Source organism: Podarcis pityusensis (genome assembly GCF_964106645.2).
Source record: "Podarcis pityusensis genome assembly, chromosome: W".
Taxonomy (NCBI): domain Eukaryota; kingdom Metazoa; phylum Chordata; class Lepidosauria; order Squamata; family Lacertidae; genus Podarcis; species Podarcis pityusensis.
Window position 1 is genome coordinate 24,509,864 of NC_138045.1, and position 17,143 is coordinate 24,527,006.

A 17,143-nucleotide genomic window follows, 5' to 3' on the forward strand; every position below is an offset into this window, starting at 1 on the left:
TCACAGAATAATAGAATTGTACAGTTGGAAGAGACCCTGAGGGTCATCTAGTCCAATCCCTTGCAATACAAGAATCTCAACTAGACCATCTATGAGAGACTGGCAAGAAAACCTTAACAATACTATCTCAGATTTTTTTAAGCGCGTGTGAAACAGTAGCAGCTTGTACACAAATGTAAGTTTGGTTTGACTTGATGGGCAAGGAGAACTCCAAAGGGTTGGTCTGTTAAGGAAATTTGCTTTACAAAGGCAGCTTTCGATACCATCGACCATGGTATCCTTCTGGAGCGACTCTCCAAACTAGGGGTGGCACTGCTTTCCAGTGGCTCCAGTCCTACTTGGATGGTTGTTCCCAGGGTGTGTTACTTAGGGAATGCTTTTGAGCCCCATGGAACCTTCCATGTGGGGTTCCACAGGGCTCAATCCTATCCCTCATGTTGTTTAACATCTACACAAAACTGCTGGGTGGGGTTATCTGGAGGTTCAGAGTTCATTGTCAGCAGTATGCTGACGGCACTCAGCTCTATTTCTCTATTGCAGGTGAGGCAATGCTGGACCAGTGTCTTGCCTCAGTAATGGACGGGATGAGAGCCAACAGACTGAAGCTCAATCCAGATAAGACTGAGGCATTGTTAGTGGGTGGTTCCCTAGACTGCATAGGTGGGAGGTCACCTGCTCTTGATGGGGTTACACTTCCCCTGAAGGAGCAGGTTCGTAGCTTGGGGGTACTCCTGGATCCTTTGCTGTCGCTCGAGGCTCAGGTGGCCTCAGTGGCCTGGAGTGCCTTCCATCAGCTGGTGGCCCAGCTACAACACTATCTGGACAGGGATAGCCTAACTAGTGTTGTCTGTGCTCTGGTAACCTCAAGGTTAGATTACTGCAATGCGTTATACGTAGGGCTGCCTCTCAAGACGTTTCGGAAACTTCAGCTGGTGCAGAATTCAGCGGCCAGGTTGCTCACTGGAGCAAGGCGGTTTGAGCATATTACACCGATCCTGGTCCGACTGCACTGGCTACCAATTAGTTTCCGGGCCCAATTCAAAGCTGGTTTTGACATATAAAGCCTTAAACGGCTCAGGACCGCAAAAACATAACGACTAGAGATGGGAAGGCCTGGGAAAAAATGGAAAAATGGGGGGGGGGACCTGGTTTTTTTCCCTTTTTCCCAAAGCCATTTTTTTCTGGAAAAATTGAAAAATTCAAAAAAACAACAACAGGCAGTCTGATTTACAAGCTGCCAGATAAAGAGGACTGCAATTGACTGTTTTCCTGGCTGAAGCAAAGAGCAGGAAAATGGATCCTTTACAGGATGCACTGGGAAGCACCCAGTGTCCCAAGCTTCATAGGGAGAATTATCAGACCTGGGCTGGCTATTGTGAAGCCTTGTTGAGGAGGGCTGCAGTGTGGCACACGGTTCAAGATGCTGCCCCTGCACCGTTGACAGCAGAATGGTCTGCTGCTGATTCTAAGGCCATGGGCTTAATTCTCCTGCCTCTCTCTCAGGAGGAACTGATAACGCTGGCTGGCAAGACGACTGCACATCTCATCTGAGAGAAGAGGCTGGATCTGTGCTGCTCTCCTTCAGAAAATTGCACAGGATGAAGCTCAAGCCTGGAGGGGATTTAAGGGCACATGTCCTGGAGTTAAAATCTCTCAGACAAGAGCTTGTCCATAGAGGCTTTACCATTCCAGAGGCCTTGTTTTTTGTTCTTATTCTGGACTCCTTGGACGAAAGTTACAGTGCCATTGCTAGCCAGTTGGCAGCGTTGCCAGCACAGGATTTAACTGCATCAAAGGTGTTGTTAAGTCATCCCAGACAGTGATGCAGGCACCAGAGGGCGCTAGAGTGTTGGCAGCTGTGAGATGCTTTTCCTGTGGGAACCAAGATCACCTACGCAGGCACTGTAAACAGCATCCAAAAGCGAAAGGTAAACAAAGCAGCAATTCTACAGGCAGCAGGAAGAAGGGGGGCAAGAAGACCACAGTGCAGAATAAAGCCTTGATTGCACACACTGCTACCCCAAAGGCCAAGGGTCACTTTGTTGTCGACTCGGGAGCGACTCGCCACGTATGCCGAAATCGGCATTTATTTGTTTCCTTCATGCCACAGGAGGGTTCGATTCACCAAGCGGATGGTAAATTGTTACAGGTTGCTGGCGAAGGGACAGTCAAGCTCCAGAGCCTGAGTACTACAATCAGCAAAGTGCTGTTTGTTCCTGGTTCCACTGATAACTTGCTCAGCTGACAGAGCAAGACTTTGACATTTCCTTCAAGAAGGGAGTTTGCTTCATAAGGAAGAACAACAAAGACATTTTACAGGCAGATTATGTAAATGGTTTTTTCTTGATAACTTATGTCGGTGTCAGTGTGCAAAGTGATGAATCTTGTTGTGTTATGAATACTAACAAAATTCTCCATTTAAATTGCATATATTCCCACCACAGGTGGTTCGGTCATTTGGGATGGCAAGCACTGATCAAGATGCCAGAGATGGTTCAAGGCCTGACCAATAAACCCTGCAGGTTTTCATGAAGTGTAAGTCATGTGCAGAGCAAAGGTACGGGTTGCACCAAAGGGCAAGGTTTCTGGCAGGCAGGCATCTAAACCCTACCAGATTGTCCACACAGACCTTGTTTGTCCGCTTGAACCCTTTCTAGGTGGGGCAAAGTACTTCATGGTATTGATTGATGCTTTTTTCCAGGTACATTCATGTGTTCATGCTCAAGCAGAAATCAGAAGCATTTCCTAGGTTCAAGGAATTCTATGCTTGGTTGCAAAATGTCCATGGGAAGCAACTGCAGTTTTTACTGATGATGGAGGGGAATTCACTACTCAGCAGTTTGAGGCTTTTCTGACTGAGAAGGGGATTCAGCATGACCTCGCAAGTCCAAGATCTCCTTGGCAGAATGGACTTTGTGAAAGGGAAAATCAAACTTTGCTACAAGGCCTTAAAACCTTGTTGCATGATGCCAATCTTCCTGAAGAGTATTGGGCTGAATCTCTGAATTGTTTTGTTTATTCTTATAATCGCAGGTATTCTGCACCAATAGGCTGTACTCCCTATGAAAAGATGTTTGGTAAGAAGCCATACGTCAAGCACATGAGAATTTTTGGTTCTGACATGTGGGTCCATACTCCACAGAGCAGCAAGCTCGGGAAGTGTGGTGTGCATGGCATATTTGTGGGGTACATAATGGGTGCATACAGAGTGCTAATGACTTACACAAAGACGGTACGGTTTACCAGGAGTGTTCAGTACAATGTAGGGATTTTCCAGAGTCACCCAGTTGCTGAGGAAGCAGAGGAAGATGAGGATGATGATCAGGGTTCAGATTCCAGTTCAGTGGGAGGTGCTAGTGCTGCTGACAGTGGCAGTGACACAGCAGACTACAAGAGCGCAAAGGCCTCACTCAGACCATCTGATGGGTCTGACACTGAATTGGAAGAACCACTGTTCACCACTGGCCGCCATTCTCCTAAGAAAGAGGAGATGAGTGCTGAAGACTTGCGTCTAGTATGCAGATCTGAAAGGGACACAAAGGGCAAATCTCCAAAGAGGTATGCTGATGAGTTTGCTAAAACAGCAACAGCTGTTGTTAGTAGCTCAGAGAAGGTATGGGAACCTTCAAGCTTCCAAGAGGTCCAGGAGTTAACCTCAAAGGATGCAGAGCCATAGCTAAAAGCCATGAAGGCTGAACTTGATTCCTTAGAAAGGAATGAGACCTGGGAACTGGTTCCAATAGTAGAAGGGTTGAAGCTGGTTGACAGCAAATGGGTCTTTAAGGCCAAGACTGATCAGAATGGCAAGGTAGTAAGACACAAAGCCAGATTGGTCGCAAGAGGTTTTTCACAGGTACCAGGACAGGACTACCACAAGACCTACTCACCCACTGTCAATTATGAGAGCATTAGGCTTATGCTCAAGATTGCATCACAACGTGAACACAGCTTTTTTGTATGGGGTTCTGGGGGAGGAGATTTATATGCTTCCACTAGATGGAGTGCAGGTACAGAAGGGAATGGTCTGTAAGCTACAGAAATCCCTATATGGTCTCAAACAGAGTGCCAAAACTAACAGAGACATTGCTTTCTCTAGGTTTTCACCAGGGCAAAGCAGACCCATGCGGGTTTGTCAAAGAGGTGGGGCAAAACAAACTATATTGTGTATGCTTTGTTGGTGATCTTCTTTTCTTTTGGAAGCATCAGGCTTTGTACCAAAGCACCCTAGTTCAGCTGTGAGAGCACTTTGACATGAAGGATCTTGGTGAGGTATCAAACTATCTTTCTCTGGAAGTAGAGAAAAACCAGGCAGGTGATTTTATGGTACACCAATCTCAGAAAATTGCTGATGTGTTAAGCAGGCTTAATTTGGTTGGTGCAAATCCTGTGGACACACCAATGGTAACAGATTTCCAGGTAGATGATACTGGTGAAGCATTTTCTGACACTACATTGTACAGATGCATTCTAGGCAAGCTGAATTTCATTGCCAGATGTTCAAGACCTGATATAGCTGTGAGCACTAATCTTCTTAGCAGACACGCTAACAATCCTACTGTTCAGGATTGGAAAGCTCTCAAGTGCATAGCTCGTTACCTGAAAGGTACTATGCACTACAGACTGAGATTCACTAGCCAAAAGTCTGGAGGTCTTGAGATTTTTGCAGATGCAATTTTTGGAAGTGACACCACAGATGGCACAAGCACTTCTGGGGTGTGCTACATGTACAACCAGTGTCAGTTTGACTGGCTGTGAAAGAAGCAGACAACAGTGAGCCTAAGTTCTTGTGAAGCTGAACTCAATGCACTGTCATTCACTCATAGATTGTGAATGGTTGTTGCAACTGTTTCAGGACATCAGGGTTAATGTGAAATGTCCTATACAGGTTTATCAAGACAACAGGTCCTGTTTGGGTTTGCTAGCTTCAGAGAGTTGCAGGCAAAGAACCAAGTACTTGCAAATAAAGTTACATTGTGCAAGGGAGTGTGTTCGGAAAGGACTCATTCAGGTGTCCTACATGCCAGGAAATGAAATTCCTGCTGATCTGTTGTCTAAAGTTGTTAACAGAGAACAACTTAAGGTATATGTACAGCGGTTGCAGTTGGGTTGAAATACTGCGCCATAGGTTACATGGAAAGGCGGAGGATGTTGGAAAATTCCATTCCACCTTAAGGAGCAGACATGGGATTGTTACGTGTCACATGTCTGTTTACGTTCCAGCACAGCTGGCTGGGAACTTCCGTAGTGTGTATAGCTTTTGCTTTTCTCTGTCTCTCTGAGAAGAAAGGAAGAAGACATGTTTTCTTTGTCATGATTTACGCTTAATAAAGCTTTAGCTGTTAGTATGTTTCCACAAGCCTCTCACCTGTTCTGTTTGCACAGTATGCTCTGCTAATATTATATTTTAATATAATATAAAATGCTCAGGCTTTTGAAGTCTGAGTCGCTGATTTACGTCGCACCAGAGATTGGGGGATTGTCATGGCTGGAAGGGCATGATCCAGCTGGGGGCTAGCCAGCTGGCATCTCGACCCCCGAAGGATGCCGTATGTGGCCCCAATCCCTGTACCCATGATGCTTGAGGTGCAAGAGGCAATTAAGCAAGCTAAGATAGGTAAATCGCCAGGGCCGAATGGATTTTCAGCAAAGTATTATAAAAAGTTGCAGGATTTTCTGGTACAACCATTAAAAAAAGTAATGAATGGGATTTTAAAATCAGGTAAAGTACCAGACACCTGGAAGGAGGCCTATATTACTCTGATCCCAAAACAAGATATGGACTTTTAGTTAAAAATTATAGACCAATTTCTTTATTAAATAACAACTATAAATTATTTGTCAATATTTTGGCCAATTGAATGAAGGGTGTCTTAACAGCCATAATTCATCATGATCAGGCTGGCTTTCTACCAGGATGTCAGATGAAGGATAATATAAGGAACATAATTGATATTATAGAATATCTGGGTCTTCCAGTCTGCTGTGGAGCAGAATGGCGGCGCATTCCGTGTCGTCTGCTTAAAGAAACGACTGGTTCAAGCTGTTTTGGGCTAGAGGAGATTGTGCCAGGGCTAGGCAACCCCCTAAAAAACTCCCACGGAAGAGTGGGGTCTCGAGGGGACCAGCAGAGCATGGAAAAACTCGCCGCAACCTCTTGGCAAACCCATCACTGTTTTTGGCGGCAAGTGGGGGGCAGGAAGCAGCTTGAGTCCACTCACGGCTCCAGCGCACCCAACAGCTGCTACCGAAAGCAGCAGATTTTCCAAGCTTAAAATCCTTTGGTTTTTCTTTTTTCTTTCTTTTGTAATTGGACTTCAATTTGGCGAAGATGGAATCTAAACAGGAAGTCAACTTCCGTTTTCTGACTGACAGGCTCTGCAAGCAGGGATTTGTGAATGGGAGAGGAGAGTTGTTGTTTTTTTAAACAGCCCTCAGAGTACTCTTAACATTTTAAGTTGCACTTTTACAAGTGTTTAAAGACTTCCCTTTCTTTCTTTCTCTCTCTCTCTCTTTTTTAACTTGGACTGAGGCATCCTGTTAATGGATGGATGAGTGAGCAGGCAACCAGCAGGCAAGCTCTGTGTTGGATTAAAAACACAAAGACCTGGCAACTTAAACTGCTACAAGTTTAAAGAACCCTGGAACTTCACTTTTGCAACCGAAGTTTGGCAGGAGAACACTCTGTCGAACTTGGGGGGGGGGTAACCTCAGGGAGGCAGAGTGCCTGGAATAGCGGGAGTTTAATTCGGAAGGCAGCATTTCCTTAGTGACATCTGACATCTGATGAAGACCAGGGCACAGCATTTGGAATACTGAATATCTGACCTTGCCACTCACTCGGGATTATAAGAATATATGGATTACAACTGCCATTCTTTTATGGTCGTTTCTGGATTATAAAATATATCAAAGATGTTTGGATTATAATTGGATTATAAGTGGAAAACAATTTTACATAGAAATCTGGAACCCAAGGTGTGGGAGTCCTAAAGCCACGGTAAAGGCTTGTAATATTGCAGGGTGCCCCCTGACCTCGGCTGACCAGCACTCTGAGCTTTACAATGTATTGGAATGTATTGACTTAAATGCAGTTGTGTTTCCTCTGGGCAGTGATGGACCCTATATGGTGTTGGGGGCAATAAAAGCCTTGACCGGATGAGGTAACGTGAGACATTGGCAAACAGCCATGCGGCTGGAGAGAGACAAAGGATAATAAAGAAGCTGCAGGAGGAGGAGAGGGAAGTTCGAAAGGAGCTGCTCCTACCATCATGAAAATATTGCTGGCTCTCTGTGTCTTTATTTTATGCTAAACTTCGCCATTTGTAACGGCTGGCTCCGACACCAAGGAAAAACTTTCTGTGCTTACCCACATTGAGAACTTCCCATTAATCAACTTGAAGTAACTATATCTTCCTAAGTGACTGTAACATATTGTTTCACTCTTTTTACTTTTTAATGTTTGCAGTTACTTTTTATTTTCTTCAATCTCTATTTACAAAAGTCACAGATTTATTTGTATATTGTTTGGTATGGTATTAGGTTGCTGTGTGGTATAGAGAAGTGTGTAACTGGTGGGCTCAGAAGTGGAATTTTCCTACCCTGAGCTTACCAATGGGAAAGAGATAAGAGCTAACAGCTATGACCTTGAAGTCAGGGGGACTGAAGTAACTGTTTTGATAATAGCCATGGCGGAAAAGAGTAAGCAGGAACCACTAGTCGTAACAAGATAGAAAACAGCAGAAGCAAAAATAAGGGCCTCTGCTCAAGAGGAACATGAAAAATGACTAAGGTAGATTTCTCAGAACTCATGGCACTACATTTTGCAGAATTTAAAAGGGGAATGGACCAATCAATGGAAAGATTAACCAGGGAAGTAAAAGCGGACATAGAAAATAGTACTGAGGTACTCTCTCAGACATTTGATAAATTAGATGAAAAAGTGAATTTCTTAGAATCCAAAATTCAGAAATTGGAAAAGTCCGCTGGGGAGGTGGAGGATCTTAAGGCAGAACAAGGTGCTGTGGCAGGGGCTATAGGAGGTCTCTCTAATAGACAAAATGAGCTGGAAGAACAGATTCTTCTTCAATTACGACAGAATGCTAATACGGTTCGAATAAGGGGATTGCTGGATTCTGAAAAAGAGCAAGGCTTGGCCACATACTTAAGCAAAATTCTGACTGACTGGATAGGGGAAGGGCAAGCTGGGATGGATGAATTAATTGAAAATGCTTACATAGCTAGGACAAGAGCATCCAGAGAAAGAAAACAGCCTGCAGACGTCTTGGTGACATTTGTCACAAAAAGAGTGAAGGATGCAATCCTTCAAAAAAATTATGAAGACGGTCTGCAGGTTGAAGGTAAAAGAGTGGACATATTTAGGGAAATTCCTTTTAAATTAAGAATTAGGAGACAGAAGCATAGGACCCTGACAACAACCCTTAGAAAAGTGGACATAAAATACAAATGGGAATTCCCAGAAGGAGTTTCCTTTACTTACAGAAAGAAGAGATATAGATTGGTAACTGAGAGTCAGGCCCATGAGTTTCTGGAAGTACATGGAAGAGACTTTGAACTTAGAGAAGGGGCAAAATAGAAAAGCCCCTTAGAACAGCAAAAGGAGGCACTGGAACAACTGGGGGCAGTAGGGGGAGAAACAGATTTTTAAAAACAAAATTGACAATGGCAAATCTTAAACTCCTAAATTGGAATGTGAAAGGGCTGAGTAACAAGGTAAAAAGAAATAGGATTGAACATGTAATTCTCAAACAGAACTTAGATATAATTTGCCTTCAGGAAACACATGTAGCAAAAAACCCCAAAGAATTCTGATCAATAAAAAAGTAGGGATGGATTTCATTTCAGCAGGCAATACAAACAGACGTGGCATAGCATTTTATATTAAACCTGCACTTGAACCCAAACGATGATAAGAATTGGTATATAAAGAATTTGGAATTATTTTTCAGATTAATAGATTTAACCAATAATTCAGGGGGAATAGTGGATGGGAGTGAGGAGGCTGACTTGTAGTTCTGCATTTTTATGTGTTAATTGACATTTTGATGTGTTGTGTAAAAAACTTGGTGGGGAAGAGGAAATTGGTTGTGTAAATTTGTAACTTCATATGTTAATCGTAATCTGGGGCAAAATACCTCATCTAGAAGAAAAATAGATAACCAATCAATCAAATTTAAATTCAAAACCCTACAAGAGCCAAAGAAAAAATAAGAAGACCCCATGTCATCAAACAAAAAATATAATATTGGTCCTATTTACAATCAGCAAGGCAGAAGGAATTCTGGACTCGAACAAGAAATGGCTCTGAGAGATCTTATATTAAGTTTGAAGAATGATAAAGGGGAAATGAAGAAAGAATTTAATGACCTTAAGTTGGAAATGAATAGCAAAGTGAAAGGATTAGATGACAAATTAGACAAGATGCGGGGGAGAGATGAGAACACTAAATCAATTATGGAACTAAAAGGACAAGTAAAGGAATTTGCAGAGGAAAAGAAAGAGCTAACAAAAACTGTTCAGGGACTTAAAACAAAAACACAACATTTAGAAGAATTTTCTAAGAAATCATCCAAAGATCTAAGAGAAAGTAAAAAAGAATGGGATAAGCTTTAAAAGGAAAATGATGACTTTAAAGTCACTCAGGAAGCAACATGGGATGCACTATCCATCCTTCAAATGCAAACTAAAGAAAGAACTCTGAGGATACGTGGTGTCCCAGAGAATTTGGAAGAGAATGTGCAAAACACTATTATAAAATAATTAGCCAACTGGTTAGAAATAAAAGAAAATGAAATTGCAGAAAGTACAGAAAGTATATTTAGAGTAAATTCTAGGAAAGCAAAGATGAATAAATGGCCAGGGGACTGTCTAATTATGTTTACATCAAATATACTAAGGAACAGGATACTACTGCAAAGAAGGAAAAAAAACTGTTCAAAATTGGAGGAGAGGAAATTATAATTTTGAAAGAGATCCCCCTTGTTTGCTGGAAAAGAGAGAGAAATACCAATTCCTGACAAGAGCCCTAAAAATGAAATCAATATCTTTTAAATGGGAGTTTCTGGAAGGAATCTCCTTCAACTTTAAAGGGAAAAGAAGAAGATTGGAAACAGTGGAAGATGCAGAAAATTTTTATAGAACATATAAAAATGAATTAGGGGGCGATATACACCTTACAGAAAAAGAGTCCAGCCCAAAGAATCCAAAAAACACAAATTCAGATCACGGTTCAGAGAGTGAGTAAATACCTCACAGAAACAACATATTGAATTGCCAAAAATAAAAATTGTAAATAAACTTCGTGTTATAACACATTTTAACGAATAAAGATGAACTTAAATTTTTTGTCTTGGAATGTTAATGGATTTAAATGATAAAAAAAGAAAATAGCACATATTCTGACTAAACAAATGAATTATGTTACTTGTTTGCAGGAAACGTCACAAACGAACATAGAAGAGTATTAATCAACCCCAAATTAGGAAAAGAATTCATTGCTGCAGATAAAGTAAAAAAAAGAGTAGTGATTTATGTCAGACCTGTGTTAGAGCCAGAGTTTTTATTTTCTGACCCCAAAAGGAGAATAGTGATTGTAAAGATTAAAAGTCAAGGAGAAAACACCATAATAGTAGGGATATATGCGCCGAATGGAAAAAAAACAGTATTTTATAAGAAACTAGAAAAAAAGCTGTTGGAATATGTAAAAGATAAAATAATACTGCTTGAAGATCTTAATGGAGCAACAGATCCACAGATAGATAGATCGGAAGGAAGTAAAGGACATGGAAAATTACCTTCTACATTTGCAAAGATGATAGAAATTCTAGATCTAAAGGACTCATGGAGATACAAACATAGATTTGAGAGAGAATACACGTACTTCTCTGAACCAAACAAAACAGCTAGTAGGATAGATGCCATCTGGGTTTCGTTAGATTTGATTAGAAAGATTGAAGAATCACAGATTTTACCAAAAATAATCTCAGATCACAACCCAGTTCTGTTAAAACTACAACCAGACTGGAAATCAGGAATACATAGATGGAAATTGAATGAATCATTACTGAAAAAGGAAAAAATATTAGAGGGAGCTAAAAATGCATTGGAAGAATACTGTGAATTGAACAAAAGCATAAAGCAGTGATCAGGGGATACTTTATACAACAAGGTGCAAGAATAAAAAAGGAAAGCGAAAAGGAAAAAATAGAATTAATGGAAAAAATAAGGAAAAAAGAAAAAGAGCAAATCAAACAACCAAATAATGATACAATCAAAAAAGAGATTAAGTTATTACGGACAGAATATATGTCCAAAATAGAACAGGAAATAGAGTGGAATGTGAAAATGTGGAAACAAAATAATTTTGAGTTTGCCAACAAACCTGGAAGATATCTGGCGTGGCAATTGAAAAAGAGGCAAAATCAAAGACAAATAAACAGAATAAAAATAGAAGAGGAAATTATAGATGATCCAAAAGTAATAATACAATTTTTTAAAAAATATTATGAAAATTTATCGTATTTTTTGCTCTATAGGAATGAAGGGGAAAAATGAAGGGGAAATGTGTGTGCGTCCTATGGAGCGAATGCAGGCTTTCGCTGAAGCCTGGAGAGCAAGAGGGGTCGGTGCGCACCGACCCCTCTCGCTCTCCAGGCTTCAGGAAGCTATCCGCAAGCCTTCGGAGTGCCTGCCATGCTCCGAAGGCTTGCGGATAGCAGCCTGCATCCCGAAGCCAGGGGCGTGCTGCGCAGCGCGCCCCGGGCTTAGGGCAGATATCTGCAAGCCTTGGGAGCCGGGTGGGAGTTCCCACTGGGCTCCCAAGGCTTGCGGATAGCAGCCTCCAAACCCGACCTGGTTTGGAGACTGGCGGTGGGGAAAGCAGCGCTTCTCCTCACCGCTAGCCCCACAAGCTCGGGGGACAGCGGGGAGGCGGAGTGCCGCCTTCCCGCTGTTCCCCGACCTGGTCTTTGGGGCTGGCAGTGGGGGAAAGCAGCTCCCCCCCCCCGCCAGCCCCAAAGAGCAGGTCGAAAGCAACCCAAAGCCTCCAGAGCCCAGCGGGAACTCCTGCTGGGCTCTGGAGGCTTCGGGTGAATGCACCTTGAAAGCACAGAACGCACCTTGTTTTAGAGGGGGAGAAGAAGGAAAAAAAAATTTTTTTCCTGTTCTCCCCCTCCTATGGTCTGGTGCGTCCTATGGTCCGGTGCGTCCAATAGAGTGAAAAATACGGTATATAAAAAAGACAAAGATGCAAAAGAAGTAGACAACTACCAACACCAACAGAAAATCCCAGAGATAAATAAATAAAAAATACAAATGCTAGACTCTTCGATAACATTAGAAATTAGGAACGCAATCAAGAAAATTAAATTAGGGAAAACACCTGGCTCGGATGGTCTCCCAGCAGAATTCTATAAAAAAATGGAGGAAATCCTAACAGCCCTACTGGTTGAAGTAATGAACAACATTCTTAATAAAGGAAAGATTCCAGACTCATGGAAGGAAGCCTACGTAACATTAATACCTAAACAGGGAGGAGATCCGGAGTCAATATCTAACTATAGGTCAAATAAAAATATAAAGATAACTATATTAAAAATTTCAATCACAACTGTATTTGACTTTATCATGGTAAAAGTAAAGCACTCTGTGGGAGAAGAGTAAGTTTGGAAAGGTGCCAACAACAGACTGCTATGCTGTGGGAATATGGCTAAGAGTAAACAAGAGATGGTTGAATCTGACTGAATCAGCGGATGATGATCTGCATAACAATGCTGACTCAGATACAATTTGGCTTAATTTGCGGATTTTAAAGCTGAACTATCAAAATGCATGGAGTGGGAGTCGTTGTATGGAAAAGTTAAAGGACTTCAGGAGAGGATTTAAGAGGTAGATTGAGGTGTTTATTCCCAGAAATTCAGAAGCTTTTCTTACAAGGACAATAGAGGATGAATGTTTTGAAGAAGGGGATCAAATACTGTCATATTTAACAACAGCAGCCATAATCTCACAAACGTAGAATGAAGAAAGGATGGTAAAGGATCAATCATGACTGAGCCTTTTTAAAATCAGTGACTTGCGTGAACATGACAAACAATACAGTATAATTAAGTGATTAAAATATTGAAAATAAAATATTGAAAATAAATTAAAGAAGATTGGCGCCTTCTTTGGACTATCTGGAAAATACTAAAGTTAACGGAAGCATGAGCAAGATCCAAAATAGCAGTGGATGGATAATGAATTGAAATAAGGGGAAATTAACTGAATAATTAATTGTATTGAAGGAAAAATGTAATAGATAAAAGTATGCTATATAATGCAGCAAGAAAGGGCGAGAATGGAAACAGCAGGGAGGAAAGATTGGAACTCAACTTATAAAAGTTCTTTTTAATTTGTATGGAATTTGAAGTTACCATATTTTTTGCTTTATAAGACTCACCTTTTCCCTCCTAAAAAGTAAGGGGAAATGTGTGTGCATCTTACGGAGCGAATGCAGGCTGCGCAGCTATCCCAGAAGCCATAACAGCAAGAGGGATCGCTGCTTTCGCTGCGCAGCGATCCCTCTTGCTGTTCTGGCTTCTGGGATTCAGAATATTTTTTTTCTTGTTTTCCTCCTCCAAAAACTAGCTGTGTCTTATGGTCTGGTGCGTCTTATAGAGCAAAAAATACAGTAAATTGTTAAAAATATTTGAAACTTAATAAAAAATAATTGGCAAAAACAGGAGAGCTTCCATTCTTCCACAGGTGGGTGTGGGGGAGAGGGCAGGAGCACCTGAGCAGAGGCGTCCCCCACAGCTGGATGCAAAATTGCTAAGCAATTAATCAAATGGAACTAAAAGGCAGCTTTGACAAGAGAGGGGGCTGGCTGTACTATCTGTCAAGACTGTCATGTTTATCATGGAAATCCAGTGGGTGCTTGAGGCGGTTGTCTGTCTCCAAAGCAGTGGCATGCAGAGGAGCGAGAATGATTTGACCACTCTGAAACGGCTGCCCCCAAACCTCACACCACTGTTATCTTTTTAGACAAAGAGAACTGGCCTGACCCTTGGAATAAGAATTTTATAATCAGGACATTAAAAAGATTGAAACTAATGAGCTGAAGACTGGAAAAATGAGAAAAGAAATTGGAAGATTTGTCCACCCCTATTCCCAACACAGCTATGTAGAAGACAGAGAACAGCTAGCACAGTCTTTATATATTTACCATCTATGTGCCACAATCTTAAAGGGTTATGTGCAGAGAGGTCTGTAAGACTTAATTCTCTTCCCCTGGAAACTCAGGCAGTTCCCCATGTTTTTATACAGTCTGGATGGAGGTTGCCCCACCCACCTGCACTGTGAGAATGAGCTCATTGATGAATTGGGCTGCGTGCTGACACCGATCTGGAAGGCCAACGACCTGCGCGACCCTTTCAGGACTAATCCCATCATCTGTGGAACAAGAGGAGACAGACCCTAAATTAAATACAAACACAGAGGGGGAAAGGCAGAAGGTATAAACCTCTCATATGAAAAGGGAAAAAAATAACAAAGCACATGATCACTTAGCGTCATCAGTATATGCAAATATATAGATCATTTAAGAGTATATAGAACCCTTATTCTCAACAATGATGGAACTCATAGATAGAAAATACTTTAATTTTGTATAAATCTTTAATATTTGTAAAGGGAATCTTTGTATGTGTTAATAGTTTACTAATTAAGTATCTTTGCACTTTTGGAGGGAGCGTCTCCACCCCCATCATTCAGCCCAGACACTCCAAGGGCCTTCTGGTGGTTCCCTCCCTGCGGGATGTGAGGTTACAGTGAATCAGGCAGAGGACCTTCTCGTTGGTGGTGCTCAATCTGTGGAACGCCCTCCCATCAGATGTCAAGGAAATAAACAACTATCTGACTTGTAGAAGGTATCTGAAGGCAGCCCTAATTAGGGAAGTTTTTAATGTTTTATTTTTTTATCATTTTATTATGATGATGATGATGATGATGATGATGATGATGATGTTGGGAGCCGCCCAGAGTGTCTGGGGAAACCCAGCCAGATGGGTGGGGTATAAATTAGTTAGTTAGTTAGTCCTTCCAGGCTGTGAGGCTTTATTGTTTACATTTTTTAATCTTTGTTTTCTTTTTATGTTTATGTTTGCAATTTTTTTTTTGTTAACAAAGAAACAAAATAAATCAAAATAATATTAAAACAGCAGCAACAAGCCTCTAGGACTACAGCTGAGGAAGCAGTATCTTAATGGTGGCAACAAGAAACTCTAAAGGGCAAATTCTTCCAATGAAAAGGGCTGCCCAACCATTTCTGGACAGCCACAGGACGAATTCAAGGCTATGCAAACTGGCACTGGAGAAAAAATTAAACCAGTACCTTGAAATATACCTCTTTGTCTGCCCGTGCCCCAGGCATATTCTAAGCTAGAATCTCCTCTCTCAGGAAAAGCACACCCAATTGTTCAGAAAGCAAAATATTCATTTCTGTATTCCAATGTTCTGACAACAAGTGCAAAGTCTCTGGAATGCCCCACTAAGCACTAGCCACTTATTTTGTAATTGTATTAATGTTTTTATTGTACTATGTAATTTAATACTTTTATTTTAAAATGCAACACACATTCTTTAATTAAAGCCCCTGCTTCTTTGGATTGATTTACGGTGTCCTACAGGTGGTGGGTACTCCAATCCCGCCGCCTCCCCACGTCAATTTCAGGTGCTTGTGAAGTAGGGGAAGAAAGCCCCATTGCAGAAACAGAAGTCCTTTATTTGTTTTGTTTCTTACATTTATATACCACCTTCCATCTTCCAAGGAGCTCAAGGTGGTGTACCAGCAACAGTGTTTGAACATTCTGCTAGGAGGAAGAGGAGGAAGGAGACAGTTCCAAGTAGTCACTCAGTTTCCATAAACCTAACTATACATATCCTTAAAAGTGTCATTCAAGAATGCGACACCTAACAGTAAAATTCAATTACCATAAATATGTGTTGAAAAGCATTTTATACCCTGTAAAGTGCAACAGAAATAATAAACAGAAAAAAATGTGTCTCCAATTTAATAGTTTGATCACTATTATACTGCAAATACTGCTGGACAATGTCAGGTTTTCAACATTGTAATGTATCGCCAGGCCAACATCACAATCCGGTGGTACATTGAGATATTCAAAACCCTGCTTCCTACCACAGCACTGCAAGGAATTAGGGTGAAATTGCTGAGGCGGTTTCACCCCAGCACCTGGCAGCGCCAAAGAGGAAGCAGCTTTGCACACCCAGCTGATCAACCCCATCCTTCTCCAGCTTGCACGTGAGCAGAAGGATTGGGGCTCCCTCAGCTGGGGGGTGGATGGGAGCACTTTAACGGAGCCACCCCTGCCGCTGCTGGCTCGTATGAGCTGGTGGCAGGTTGGGGGCTCCGTAAAACTGCTTGGCTGAGGCAAAGACAGTCATTCACTCCTCAGCTGAGCAGTTTAAAGAAGTGGAGAAACAAGCTGTATCAGCGCCTCACCGATGCAGCTTGTTTCTCCCTCTGGACTCTCTCCCGAGTCCCTCTGCCTCCAGAGCCTGGCTGCAGCTTGTTTCTCCCTTGGCGCGTTGGGCACAGGTGGCAGAGGGACTCAGGAGTAGCACAGTTTCACTCGCAATATACTGCCAAGTGAAGCAGGCAACGCGGTCTGCCCTTCATACTGGTCCTGGGTGATGTATCGTGTGGCGGTAGGGTACGAGGTCTCCAGAGAAAAGGCACCATGAAAAAACTGGGCCCAGGGGATGTTAGGATATAGTTCCATTCCACCTTAAAAGGGTACTGGCATGATGTTAGTGTATCACATGCCTGTTTACTTCCAGCTCTCGCTGGGAACTTCTGTTACATGTTGCTTTTGCTATGTGGCTGTTTTGCTGGACACGAAGGCAAGCAGTCATGTTTTCCTTTGTTCCTGAACACGCTGAATATATGCTGTACATATGCTTGCACAGCTCTCTCTGTCTGCCTCTTCCGTTGTGGCTGACAGAGTGTGCAAGGGTCTTGGAACGTATCTGAGGCTCGTGTCGTTGACTGACTGATGCTGTTCCACAGGAGACCGGTGATCATCTGGAGCCAGCTGGGGGCCTGCTTGATGCCCCCGTCTCCCCA

General features: G+C 42.1%; 1 protein-coding gene across 6 annotated transcripts in view; it reads right to left on the reverse strand.

Moving 5' to 3' along the window:
• LOC308467742 (far upstream element-binding protein 3-like) overlaps positions 1-17,143 on the reverse strand; it is a 312,914-nt gene that overhangs the window by 122,438 nt on the left and 173,333 nt on the right. For all 6 annotated transcript variants that reach the window (XM_080989443.1, XM_080989441.1, XM_080989444.1 and 3 more), the window contains one exon: positions 14,348-14,448. In XM_080989443.1, the coding sequence (XP_080845569.1) occupies positions 14,348-14,448 (101 nt within the window). The remainder of the gene's footprint in view (positions 1-14,347; positions 14,449-17,143) is intronic.